The 12,963-nt window shown below is 39.4% G+C and overlaps 1 protein-coding gene across 1 annotated transcript in view; it reads left to right on the top strand.

The window, feature by feature from the left end:
• Positions 1–12,963, top strand: part of MBOAT2 (membrane bound O-acyltransferase domain containing 2) — a 94,937-nt gene that overhangs the window by 54,451 nt on the left and 27,523 nt on the right. Inside the window, exons 4-5 of the mRNA XM_059835520.1 lie at positions 8,212–8,307; positions 12,052–12,107. Of these exons, the coding sequence (XP_059691503.1) occupies positions 8,212–8,307; positions 12,052–12,107 (152 nt within the window). The remainder of the gene's footprint in view (positions 1–8,211; positions 8,308–12,051; positions 12,108–12,963) is intronic.

Here is a 12,963-nt window from a genome sequence, read left to right as displayed (position 1 = left end):
GGTTTATTTAACTTTCTTCCAGCAAAATAGCATACTGTGCTGTTGTCCTTCCACTGCATGGGAAGAACCTAAAATAACAGAAGCTGTTATGACATCTCCCAAAGCGTGCCTTTGTCAAGGTCGCAGTTCTATTTTTGCTGCATCTTGTGCAAACAGAGATAGGTATGGTAGGTACTTGACCAAATATTTTATAACTAAGATGCTGAGTCCCCCAAAAGTGTAAAATCAAACAAAATGCAACTCCCACCCCTGGTTATGCAGATACCATCAGCTAATATATGTTATGGTTAGCCTGGGCCTGTGTGAAGCCCGGCTTGCCTGTCAGCAGATACAAAGCTCTAGAATTAACCTACAGATGCTCTTGCTCTTTCTTAGTCAGCAACCCAAAATTTGAGGGACACAGGGGGTTCTGCTGTTAAACTACAGATATAAAGCTATGGAAGCTTTATATAAGTAGGTTCTGCTGGCTCATTCTGCTGTCAAATTTGTATGTAGTTATGCTGAAAATGTAGAAATTAACGGCTCTTTCTCAAGTGTATTTGGAGCAACAGAGGGTGGTAAAGATGAGAGTGTGCTTTGGAGCAAAAAGTTGATAGTAGTGTGCTGATTGTTATTAAATGCATGGATGCCATGTTTGAATACAGGTCTTTAAGGTGCTGATGGTTTGAGTCTGAGGGAGCGCTGGGAAGTAGTTTCTGTACTTGTTCTGCTCTTGTGCTTTCCTGGGCATTTGTGTTGTAGTGCTGCTTTGGTGAGGAATAGAGTCCTGGATCCTGGGCTAGATGGAGACTTTGCCTGACCTAGTACTGCCACTCGTGTGGGGCCTTTATGTCCTTTTCTGTTATAGATGATGTGGTGGGCAGGATAGTAGGTGTATCACGTGGAATGAATTTATAAGGCAACACTGGATAAAAAGGCTTTGCCTGTAGTGGGGGGGAAAAAAAAATCAGCCATTCAAACAAAATCAGACCACATTGCACTGAAGTAGATGAGCAGCGCTGTTGTGAACGTTCTGTTGGCTCTGCTAAACTTGTGAGGATGATAAAGAGGGGTAGTACGGGGATGAGATTGATGAGGTTTTCTGCATCAGCAGAAATGGTGCTTCAGAAGTGTAACAGAAAACGTATCTCAAATTCCATCAAGATGTTTGGAAACTAAAAGAAAGTTCATGGAATGTGAAGAACTGAAGCCTGTATATCTGTATGTGTGTATGTCTATATATATGTATGCATACAGATATAAGGAAGCTTTTTGGCTTTATATATATGCAGGTAAAAAAAGAAATACGTTGATTAATGTTACTTGACAAAAAAAAACTGGACAAGAAATAATGATATAGGGCAATGTATTTTCTGTGCTAATAAGATCCTTTTGCATTTTTTTCTTAAATAGAATTAAACAGAAGTTCTCTTGATGAGCACCTTCTGTAGAGTACTACTTGGAGAGGCTGCTTACTTAGTATTTTCTATATATTGTAATACATAGTATGTTATAAGTTATATTTTATGTATAATATGTTAGAATATACTTTTTAAAAACTCTCTTTGATTAGTTTACTTGATATATTTCTTTTTTAAAGGAATGATAGAATTTTATGGACAGAACATGTTAAATACTATTTTTAGTACTCTGGCAAGTTCAAAATAGTAAGGAATTAAAACATAATATGTCAGAGTTGTACAAGAAAAGCCCTCCTGTATAACAGGTTATCCAGTATCGTTCACTTAATCTTTTTTTTTAAACTTTAAATCAGAAGTTAGACATATCAGACAATCTATTCTGCTTTCTGCTACTTCATTACTGCAGTGTCTCCCAGACATGTCTGACTTCGTTGCATCTGTTGATAGATAAAGTAAAGTCATTTTGACAAATATCCTGTGAATTAGTCTCGAACATATTCTAAATGAATGTCTTTGTGTCTCTTTATTATATATAGTACAACATACATTACAGGTAAGTTTGTCTTAAAGTTATTAGTAATAATAACAATATTGTGACTTGCTTCTAGTTGTTGATGTCCAGTGTGAATTACTTGTGTCATTCTGCTCACAAGAACATTATTCACCAAGTAGCAGGTATAGAGTAACATTGACTTTTAAGACCAATTGGTTTTCTGTTGGAGGAGAAAATATAGCCTTGAGTAAAACCGTTGCATTCATGTACAGCCTGTAATTAATTTTGTTGTAGTTGGGTAAAACTTCATGTGGTTGAGCTCTGCAAAACCTTACTCAGTTTTCTGATCTAAGGGGTGTTTTTGGTGAATGAGTCTTTGAAGAGGGTAGAAAACATACAGTAAGAGTACTTCAGAAAGTTTTCAAAGCATTTTCAGATCTGTTTCAATTTTTTTAAAGTAAAGCTGGATTTGTATGAGAGTTAAGATGATCAGCAAGTTGCACCACAAACCTGCAGGAGAAACAACAGGAATGACGCAAGTTGTCATAAACCTTTTAAATCTCCTTTAGGGAGAATATGTTGCTGTACTTTCCCTGGTTAAATGACATTTCTCATTAACAAGGGATGTGATGTGGCACGGCTAATGTGCAGAGATGCACTTGGAAGGTGAAAAGCATTGTATGCATTGCAAGTTCCTGTGTTTTCCTCATCAGTTAAAAATTTGAAGTTTTCCAAGCTGTGTGTAACTTGGAACTGGTGGCTGACATAGTTAGAAGGTAGTTAAAATTCATAGTTGTGTTTGGTGAATGCAACATAGCAGCAAGTTTCATTTCTCTGTGGGAAGACAGCTTTTGTTCTAGATTGTAAAATGGAATCTGGAATCTCAGCAAGAGGTTTAAGGTTTTTTACTTTCTTCCATTTTTGCGCTATAACTTCAGTGTGGATATTAACTGAATGTTGTGAGAAATACCACCATGTCAGTCATGACGGCTAACATCTATTTCAAAGGATATCTGGAAGTACTCAGTTAGCTGACGTTTTGGTCACCAGCAGGTCACCAAAACCAGAGAAATGCTTTATAAACCTGCAGGCAAAAAAGGATGCGCTCAGTTTGTTGCTGTTCTTTGTAACTGGACTTTTCATAGTTAAGTTAGGTTTTGGTTTGGAAGAGGGTATTGGGAAGGATAGCAGATGCTAGATCTGATAGATGTTTCTGGCTTTACTCAAGGTAACGTGCCAGTTGGGCTCCTGATCAAGTGTCATAGCAAATGATGTTTTCTCCTTTAAAGATGTTGGGAAAGCTCTGTCCCTCTCCCTTGGCTTTACTGCAAGGGCACATTGCTGGCTTATGTTCAACTTGGTGTCCTCCAGGACCTCCAGATCTTCTTCTGCCAAGCTGCTTTCCAGCTACATGGCTACCAACATATATTGGTGCCTGGGGTTGTTCTTCCTCAGGTGCAGGACTTAGCACTTCCCCTTGCTGACTGTCCTGAGGTTCCTGCCAGTCCATTTCTCCAACCTGTTGAGGTTCCTTTGGATGGTAGTACTGAGGGAGCTGGCAGAGGAGCTTGCCAAGCCACTCTCCGTCATTTATCAACAGTCCTGGTTAACAGGGGAGGTCCTGGTTGACTGGAGACTTGCCAACGTGACGCCCATCTCCAAGAATGGCCGGAAGGGGGATCCGGGAAACTGCAGGCCTGTCAGCCTGACCTCGGTGCCGGGGAAGATTATGGAGAGGTTCATCCTGAGGGCGCTCACAGGGCATGTGCAGGACAACCAAGGGATCAGGCCCAGTCAGCATGGGTTCATGAAGGGCAGGTCCTGCTTGACCAACCTGATCTCCTTCTATGACCAGGTGACCTGCCTAGTGAATGAGGGAAAGGCTGTGGATGTTGTCTGCCTGGACTTTAGTAAAGCCTTCGACACTGTCTCCCACAGCATTCTCCTGGAGAAGCTGGCGACTCATGGCTTAGACAGGTACACTCTTCGCTGGGTAAAAAACTGGCTGGACAGCCAAGCCCAGAGAGTCGTGGTGAATGGAGTGAAATCCAGTTGGCGGCCGGTCACAAGTGGTGTTCCCCAGGGCTCAGTTTTGGGACCGGTCTTGTTTAATGTCTTTATTGATGATCTGGATGAGGGGATAGAGTGCACCCTCAGCAAGTTTGCAGACGACACCAAGTTGGGTGGGAGTGTTGATCTGCTTGAGCGTAGGAAGGCTCTGCAGAGGGATCTGGACAGGCTGGATGGATGGGCCCAGGCCAATTGGATGAGGTTCAACAAGGCCAAGTGCCGGGTCCTGCACTTGGGTCACAACAACCCCATGCAATGCTACAGGCTTGGGGAAGAGTGGCTGGAAAGCTGCCCTGCAGAAAAGGACCTGGGGGTGTTGATTGACAGCTGGCTGAATATGAGCCAGCAGTGTGCCCAGGTGGCCAAGAAGGCCAACGGCATCCTGGCTTGTATCAGAAATGGTGTGGCCAGCAGGAGTAGGGAGGTGATCGTGCCCCTGTACTCGGCTCTGGTGAGGCCGCACCTCGAATCCTGTGTTCAGTTTTGGGCCCCTCACTACAAGAAGGACATTGAGGTGCTGGAGCGTGTCCAGAGAAGGGCAATGAAGCTGGTGAGGGGTCTGGAGCACAAGTCTTATGAGGAGCGTCTGAGGGAGCTGGGGTTGTTTAGCCTGGAGAAGAGGAGGCTGACGGGAGACCTTATTGCTCTCTACAATTACCTGAAAGGGGGTTGCAGAGAGGTGGGTGTTGGCCTCTTCTCCCAAGTGACAAGTGACAGGACAAGAGGAAATGACCTCAAGTTGTGCCAGGGGAGGTTCAGGCTGGATATTAGGAAAAATTTCTTTACTGAGAGAGTGGTGAAACACTGGAACAGGCTGCCCAGGGAGGTGGTGGTGTCACCATCACTGGAGGCGTTCAAGGAACGTGTGGATGTGGCATTGCGGGACATGGTTTAGTGGGCATGGTGGTGTTGGGTTGATGGTTGGACTTGATGATCTTACAGGTCTTTTCCAACCATAGTGATTCTGTAGCAAGACCTTCTGGTATATCGGCCACTCCTCCCAGTTTGGTGTCATCAGCGCACTTGATAAGGCTACACTCTGTCCCATCATCCAGATCATTAATGAAGATGTTAAAGGGGATTGGACCCAGTGTTGACCCCGGGGTATACAGCTAGTTACTGGCCTCCAAGTCAACTTTGTGTCACTGATCACCACCTTCTGGGCCCGTCCGTTCAGCCTATTTTCAATCCACTTCACTATCTGCTCATCCAGCCCATATGCCATCAGTTTGCCTATGAGGATGGTAAGCATCAAAAGCTTTTCTGAAGTCCAGGTAAACAATATCCACTGCTCTCCCCCCATCTACCAGGCCGGTCATTTAATCATAGAAAGTTAACTTGTAGAAGTTGAAAGACATTTAAGCCACAGGAACCTGCAAGTGAAGAAGTAACCTTTAAACTGCCCTACACATTTCACTGTGCCATAATCGGGTAGCATTGCTATCTCAGTCTGTGTTCCTAAGTGCATGACACTACAGCATGGTTTAAACTACTTGTATTACCTACAAATACAATCTTTCACCTTTCATGGAACACCTGTGGTTAGATTTGTAGAAGTACAGAGCACTTGTGTGCGTGTGTGACTGAAATGTACTGGTGCTGTCCTTTCTGTCAACTTTAAAAAAGATAAGTTCACCCAAGAATTGACCTTGCATCTCCCCAGTTTGGTATTCAGACCCACATAATCTCTTTATTTCTCAATTTCCTCATATATTTAGAACTGGGGTAACATTAAGTATCACTCAAGTTCATCTTAAAGAGGAATGCAATTTTTATGAAACACTTGAATGCATGGAGAATAACTGAGGAATTGCTCATGGGGAAATCCCAAATTTCTCGAGTGCAGCATGTGGAAGGTATGCAATAAGTAAAATCGCTAGATGTATCTTGAACTTGAATGCAGAGCCTTTAAAAGATCCCAAGAATAATGACCTGTTTCTTCAATGACACAGGAATTTGCAGTTGCCATGTTCGCATAATGCTGCAGGACTCTATCATAATGACTATATAGAGAAAAACCTAAGGTTTCCTGATGTCGCAGTACTTTTCTTCTGTTAGGATATTTATTAGTTTTTCTTCAGTTGTACTTATAAGCATAGCTTTTCTGCTTGCAAAAGGAAGTCTTCATAAGGTCTTGTTTAAAAACAGCGTAGATGTTTTACAACATGAACTGTATGAGGTAGAAACTGGTGTCTGTTTTCTTCCATCTGAGGTATGTACCTAATCCGCTAATGTATTAAGTGTGTTTTTTGTCCTAACAAAGTATGTATTGCTGCTATGGATAGCATTTTAAGTTATGAAAGCTGTAGTTAGCATTATTTTTGTAATTCTGTTTATTCTAGACCTACTGCAATATACTGTGTATAGGCTGTTGTTATTAAATACATGATCTTGCCAGTGGGGATAAAATGAGATTCTCTTAAAGAAAACTCAGTATTTAAATTTTTCTTGGCTTTTTAGTATGGTATCTATGGGGTGGGTATGTAGGTATCTCTACACGTAATGAGTTACTTTTAATTTGTGATTGTTTAGTATGTAAATCAAGAGGCTGGTAAAGCTGAAAATCATACTGAATTTTTAGTGAATGGAAGAACAGGGACTGATTTCAGTGTGGGAAAACTAAACCCATATATTCCTCCTTCATGTGAAACCTGGGTTGGGTTTTTTTTTTGGGGGGGGGGGAAGGGGTAGTTTTTCTTAAAATATCTCAGGGAAATTTTAATTCCAAACTTTTAAGTGTTCTACATTATATCATACTCCTAATATTTGCAGTCCGCTACATACTACTTAATTGTGTTAAATTGTTTTTCTTGCTGAAATAATTTGGTATAATTATGAGCTAATTATTGTGTAATTTTGTTGAATTCTTATTATAAATGCTTTTGTACCAATTAACCACCCAATATAATATTGTTTCTGGATTATTAATATTCATGAAAACAGAAAATAAGCTATTGCTAGGACAGGCACCCTAAACCTTTTGTTTTAGAAAGTAACATGTGTGGTTTAATGTACCTGCTGATATATAAAGTAATCTATAATTTGAAAGTTGGATGTTTTAGAATATTAAATTGTTTATATCTAGCACAATTCTTACGGTTAAACTGCAAGTGTTCTGTGTGGCAGCTTTTAGACTGAAGACTAATTTCTAAGGCTTTAGAATTTATTGTATTAACACTTTTTTTGCAAAAATATTTGGAAAAGAAAGGAGAAGCATGTTCCAAGGCCCTCCTGTAGTGTCCCTCGCTATTTTGCCTAAATCCAGTCCTAGTCATGATTTTCCATTTGGTGTATGAATATTTTCATTCTAACAGGATTTTGAATGTATAGTATGGTCTGCTGTAGGGGTTGCACATCAGTCTTGTGAACATGAAACAAGTGCTTGAGTTCATTACCATGAATGTTTCCTAAGTTATGTGGAAATCTTCAAGACTGTGAAGTTCATACATAAAGTCCTAAAGGATTAGTTAAGTTCTTGCTGGCATTCACAATCCTTTTTGACTGGAAAGAATATCTGGGAGATTTTGTGAGGTGTATTGGCAAATCAGTTCTCACTAGTGTACTGCTGTACATCTTAAAAAAGGGAGGGGGGAAATCCCAACCTTGACCTGAAAAAATGATATGTTGAGATTATATTTATAATACTCATATAAGGTGGTTCTTACCTGTGTTTTTCTTACATTTGCAGGCAGCATAAAGACACCCTGTTCCTTTTTCACTCAGATATGTTTTAAGATGTGTATTTGAAAATTAATTACCTCTTCCAGTTCCTTTAAAAACAGCAGCAGTGGGATTTGTGGTGCTGAATTTTGAATGTATAGAAATATATTCAATGGAAATAATGTTTAATGTATAATTTGCCAAATTTCTATACTCATATAGACAAAAATTAACTTTGAACTAAAACAAAGCTTAACAGATTCACTTTGTCTTTGTAGGACTTCCAGTTTTTAGGGTGATGCTTGAAATTATAAATCCTACGCTTTATTTATGTGACTAAATATTTTGGCTAATTACAATATAATCTGTAAGTTAGTAGTGCACGCTTTTAAAAAAAAGTCTATGTGCTTGCATAGACTAAATATTACCAAAAAAACCCAGTCAGAATGAAGGTGTAATTGCACACTCCAATTATGTAATATTCACTAGAAATAACTGGAGACTAAACTCTACTTAAAAGGTAGTTTATTCAATGGAGAAATGTTTATGGTTTTTAATTGAAAAGCTTTTTTTCCATTTTCCTTCCAGGTATTGCTTTGTTTTTGCTTTGGGATACCTCACTGTGTGCCAAATTACTAGAGTCTATATCTTTGATTATGGACAGTATTCTGCTGATTTTTCTGGGTAAGGAGAAAAATAATTTTTCCATCTTGTCCTCCTAAGTGATACTGTATCTGTTACGGGGTTTTTTTGCAAGTTAAGCATGTCAGCCTTTTAAATTTGGGGAGAAAACTGGGCATGTGCGTGTGTATTGGCACACATACAAATATAGATGTACCTATGCTTTAATCATGCAAACTGAGAATTTTTGAGAACATTTGTGTCTGTTAGAACTTTGAATGTGTTATCTGCTGCTTCCTGTTCCTGTCTGAAGGGCATAAAGAATTTAGAAGCTGTGGGATTTTTTTGCTTTTGCTTTTTCCCCTGAAATCTGTTACCACCCATGACAACATGATGAAACTTGAATTGTATTTGATGTACTTGCATGCCTGGCACAGTCTGATACCACTCTGTGGGGAAAATCTGAATGTTTTATGGAATTTAGCTTTTAGTTTCTTTCTTTTTAGGTTTTATGTTAGATGTTCCAGAAGGAGACAGCTAAGGAGAGAGGCACCTGTATGGTGGAGTAGTCACATCACCCTTGGAAATAGAAAGTTTTGTCTAGATGTGTTCTCATTTTATGTCATGAACTTAAACCTATATTTGACTTGAGCTGTATAGAAGCAAACCAGAATTAAATAGGCAAAGAAAAAATAAACCGTATTGGTGATCCTTCTTTGTACTGCAGACACAGAGAAGTGAAACACAACATTTCCTATAAATAAGATTGCTACTGTGATGGTGCTTTTGTTGATTTAAGGGAGTACGTATTTTGGAAAAAAGAAATGGGGAGTGTTTGCTAGTCTAATTTAAAAAAAATGCATTCAATACTTTTCAGGAATACTATGAATGGCAGTGGTCTTTGTAGTTTAATATTACCTGTGTTGTAGTAGAATTGTGCTTGTTAGGCTTCTTGCTTCTCAGTCTTCCTTGGTAACAGGCATGTAGTCCAGAAACTTAACTTACAGGCTGAAGCCAAAAGCTTTTATGGTTAAGTTCATCTTTTCTGTCATTTTTAGCTGGGTCTTACCTCCTGAAACATCTTTCTACATTTATGCCTACATCCAAGTGTCTGCCTTCAAGCCAGATATCCAGGTTCCAGTTGTAGTCAGTGGAGATCTGATTGATGTAGACAGTAGAGCCTGGAGGGCATTTCAGCTGACCCACTGCTAAGTAGCTACCTTAGCGTGAACTGGGTCACTTGCCAGATGCCCCTGACTTACTGACTAGATCTCCGCTGGCTGTAATGAGAGCTTGCAACAGACATATGCATAAAGACACTTTAAAACTAGGTTTACTAATGTTGAATTAAGTTTCACCGTTAAAAGTGGAACTGTAATCCAAATGCTGTCCTTTCCCATTCGCTGTAGGGCCAAAGGGTACAACCTTGGCAATGATCAAAGCTCTGAGCTGCCTCTGGAAACAGTATAATTGCACTTGTTTGTTGCTGCTCTTAAAACTATTAATAGAGCTCGAGCACACCATTGCTCAAATGCAACTGTACTGCTTTCAGATAGCAGCTTTATGGCTCTGTTGGTTTGGTGTTAGCTCAGAGATTTCTGCTAGGTCTAAACACTTCCAGAGATTTAGGAGATCTGTGCCCTGGATAGAACTGTTCTGAAGCCTAGACCCAACTCCCTGTATGTTTGAGCTGCTGGATTTAAACCATCCTTTCATGCAGCAGTTTGGGAGCTTGATGTATGCATATCACATTAAATCTCCGGCATATACTGCATCTGTTCCCTTGAGGCCAGAGACAGAGGTTACTTCCAAAACAGGAGGAGAAAGAAAATGAACCAAAGGGGGCTGTTTTCTGTCAATTTGCTCTAGTTCCAGGGGAAGAGAGTAAACTCAAGAAAATAACAGAAGTTGCCTAACTAGCTGTTGAACCCCAGCACCAGCAAGTTCTTCCAAAGATGTTGGCATGGATTCATATAGCGGTTAGCCACAAAAGAGCTTTGAATGTCTGTTTACCTAGATATTTCTCCTAGCATGCCACACCCATCTGAGGTGTCAAAGCCCAGAGAATATGCAAGAAGTTTGAAGGAAGGTATTAATGCACTGATAGTGGAGAAAGTTAAGGAGAACTCGTGCTGGAGGTGCAATTGCTTGTGCAGAGCTGTGTGGTCCTAACAATCCCAGCTGCCAGTGAGCCTTCCACTGCCTCCTTTACCTTTCTGCCAGCACCTAAAAGTGATTGTTAAAATCCTGGTTAACAGCCTCACTGTTCCAGGAAGGACTCTTCCTCTTTTAGTGTCTAGATTGTTGCTTCTCAGATACTGGAATAGCCACTTGAGAAGGAAAAAAATACTGGGGTCTGCTATGATAACAATGACAGATGTATCAGCTAGAATTAATGTAAGGTCTGACTGAGCTCCTCCTGGGCTCCATCCTGCCACCGGGCAGTATCCACGCAGTCACATGTCCACTTACAGAAGGAAAACCCATTACATTCAGAATCAATTGAGGATTTCTGCCAGCACCAGGCAGGTCTACAGCTTAAATGCTAGAAGGAGATATGAGGGATTTCCCAGACTGTCTGTTCTTGTTTAGTTCTCTTCCTTGCTGACCCTTGCCTGTCACTCTAGTCTTGATATCAGGATTTTGGGGCACTGATAATACAGTAGGAAAAGCTTTTTCCTTGATCGCATTTTGAGGACTGGAAATATTGTGTGCTTTGAAATAACTATAACCTAAAAAATATTAATTTGACAGACTGACCCATCTGGCAAAATACTGGCGTAGCCCTGTCAATGAAGGAGGACTTGATGGCGCTTGGATTTGTTTTTCTATGCCAACTTAAATATGTTATGAAAAGGCCAAGTGCAGTCAAAAGACTTGAACAAAACTATGTGCCCATCCTACAGTATGATATTTTGTTGGTTTTTGGGTTTTTTTTGTCTCCAGCTCGGATAATACTAGGTAAATACAGTCCATGATGTATTTTTGAGATCTGATTTCAAAGTTACATTTCTAAATTCTGGTAGCCTACTTTATGCTCTCCCATGTCCCCTCCCTCCCCCAGTTCAGGGGTTAACATTGCTGGGATTTACATCAGTCAAAAACTCTCAAATACTACAAAGATGGTATAATTTCTCAGTATAAAGCTGACTCACTTAGCCAGGGAAGAATATCTCTTGGACAGTTTAAGATCAGCCCAGGTGTACCAAATTCAAAACAAACTAAACTCTGGAGCTAGCATAATTATGCTGGAGGGTTTTTTGCCAGTTATGTTTACTTGAAGCAAATAATAATTCTAGATGGAAAAATTAAGCATAGGACGAGGTGTTAGTAGAAACTGGTAGAAGTTAGTAGAAGTGGTCTGCATATCTAAATAATTTATGGTACTGTTTAACTTCGGTATATTTTTATTGTCCTTTGCTTACTGCTGCTGTATATTATATGCATTTACAATGCATATAATTGCTCTTACTGCCCTTTTTCCTTTCCTCTTCGCATTGTAAAAAAAATAAACTATGTTAGTAGAAAATAAATGTGACACACTTTGGCTGGTTTTGTGGAACGTAATGTAGCAATAAAAGGCATGGTTTATTAAATACTATCTCTAAGGATCAAATTCTTTTCATTGCATTGAAAACTCTGTAATGGTTTGAGCTCCAAGAACTAATCACTTTGTCCTTGCATTGAAAATCTTCCAGTTGAGAGTAATTAACCTGGTCTATTAGTATAAACTTTCCCTGATATTTACATGTGAAAGAAAATCCTGAACTTTTTTCTAAATTGTTCTTTCTTCCTTTTTTGAAACAGTCCAATGATGATAATTACACAGAAGATCACTAGTTTGGCATTCGAGATTCATGATGGTAAGATTTCTTTAAACTGTGTTTAATTTTCCATACAAAATAAATTTAAGGAAAGTTAGTTATGAGTCAATGAGTTACTTGAGTCCAGTTTGTGTTTTAGGACAAAACACATTTTTGTGTCTCAATTAATTCTTTTGATGCTTACTAATGGAAGTACCAAGAAATGTTGCTCAGACACTACAAAAGCTCTGAAAATGCTTACTTTGTGCAGAAGATACTACTTACCAGAAGACTGATGACACTTCTGGGGCTAGTGACCGAAGACCACTGACATCTTTTTGGGCTGGAGTATCGATCCTGAGAGTTAGCCAAATAATTTCCAAATTCAGAGATCACTGTTGCTGACAGATTGGTAGAAAAAGTACATGTAATTTCAGTCATTGAGCACCTCTTGTTTTAAACTGCGAACTGTTAATCTCCCCCTAATTTGTGCCATGTATACTGATTTTTATAAAACCTTTGTATATGTTTAATTTTGTTTATTATAATTACTCTTGCTGCTAACATATCAGTGTGAATAGGGAGATTATCTAATTATGTCTCTGTCTTTTCTCCTGTCAGATTTATCCATCAGATAAGTGGGCTCTAGTTGTGACAAAAATGAATCCTAATGTTGGCTTTCGTGGGTAGGGTATCTAGATTTTTAGTTACCTTTAAATTCAAAGGAGTAATTTCCATTTTCAAGTTTGAAAATACCATCCAATACACCTAGCCAATTAGCTTGAATCACTTGGAGCTACAGCTATCAGGTGAAGATTTGGGAGTGTAGCCCCAGACACCTGGATCAAGCCACCTGTTTTTCTGAAATTTCTTTAGTAACATTACGTATGGAGTTTAATAGGTTTTTGTCTCATAT

The sequence above is a fragment of the Gavia stellata genome, chromosome 2 (genome assembly GCF_030936135.1).
Source record: "Gavia stellata isolate bGavSte3 chromosome 2, bGavSte3.hap2, whole genome shotgun sequence".
In the NCBI taxonomy this organism is placed as follows: Eukaryota; Metazoa; Chordata; class Aves; order Gaviiformes; family Gaviidae; genus Gavia; species Gavia stellata.
Note: the sequence above shows the minus strand (reverse complement) of the source record. Positions and strands in the feature narration are given on the sequence as shown.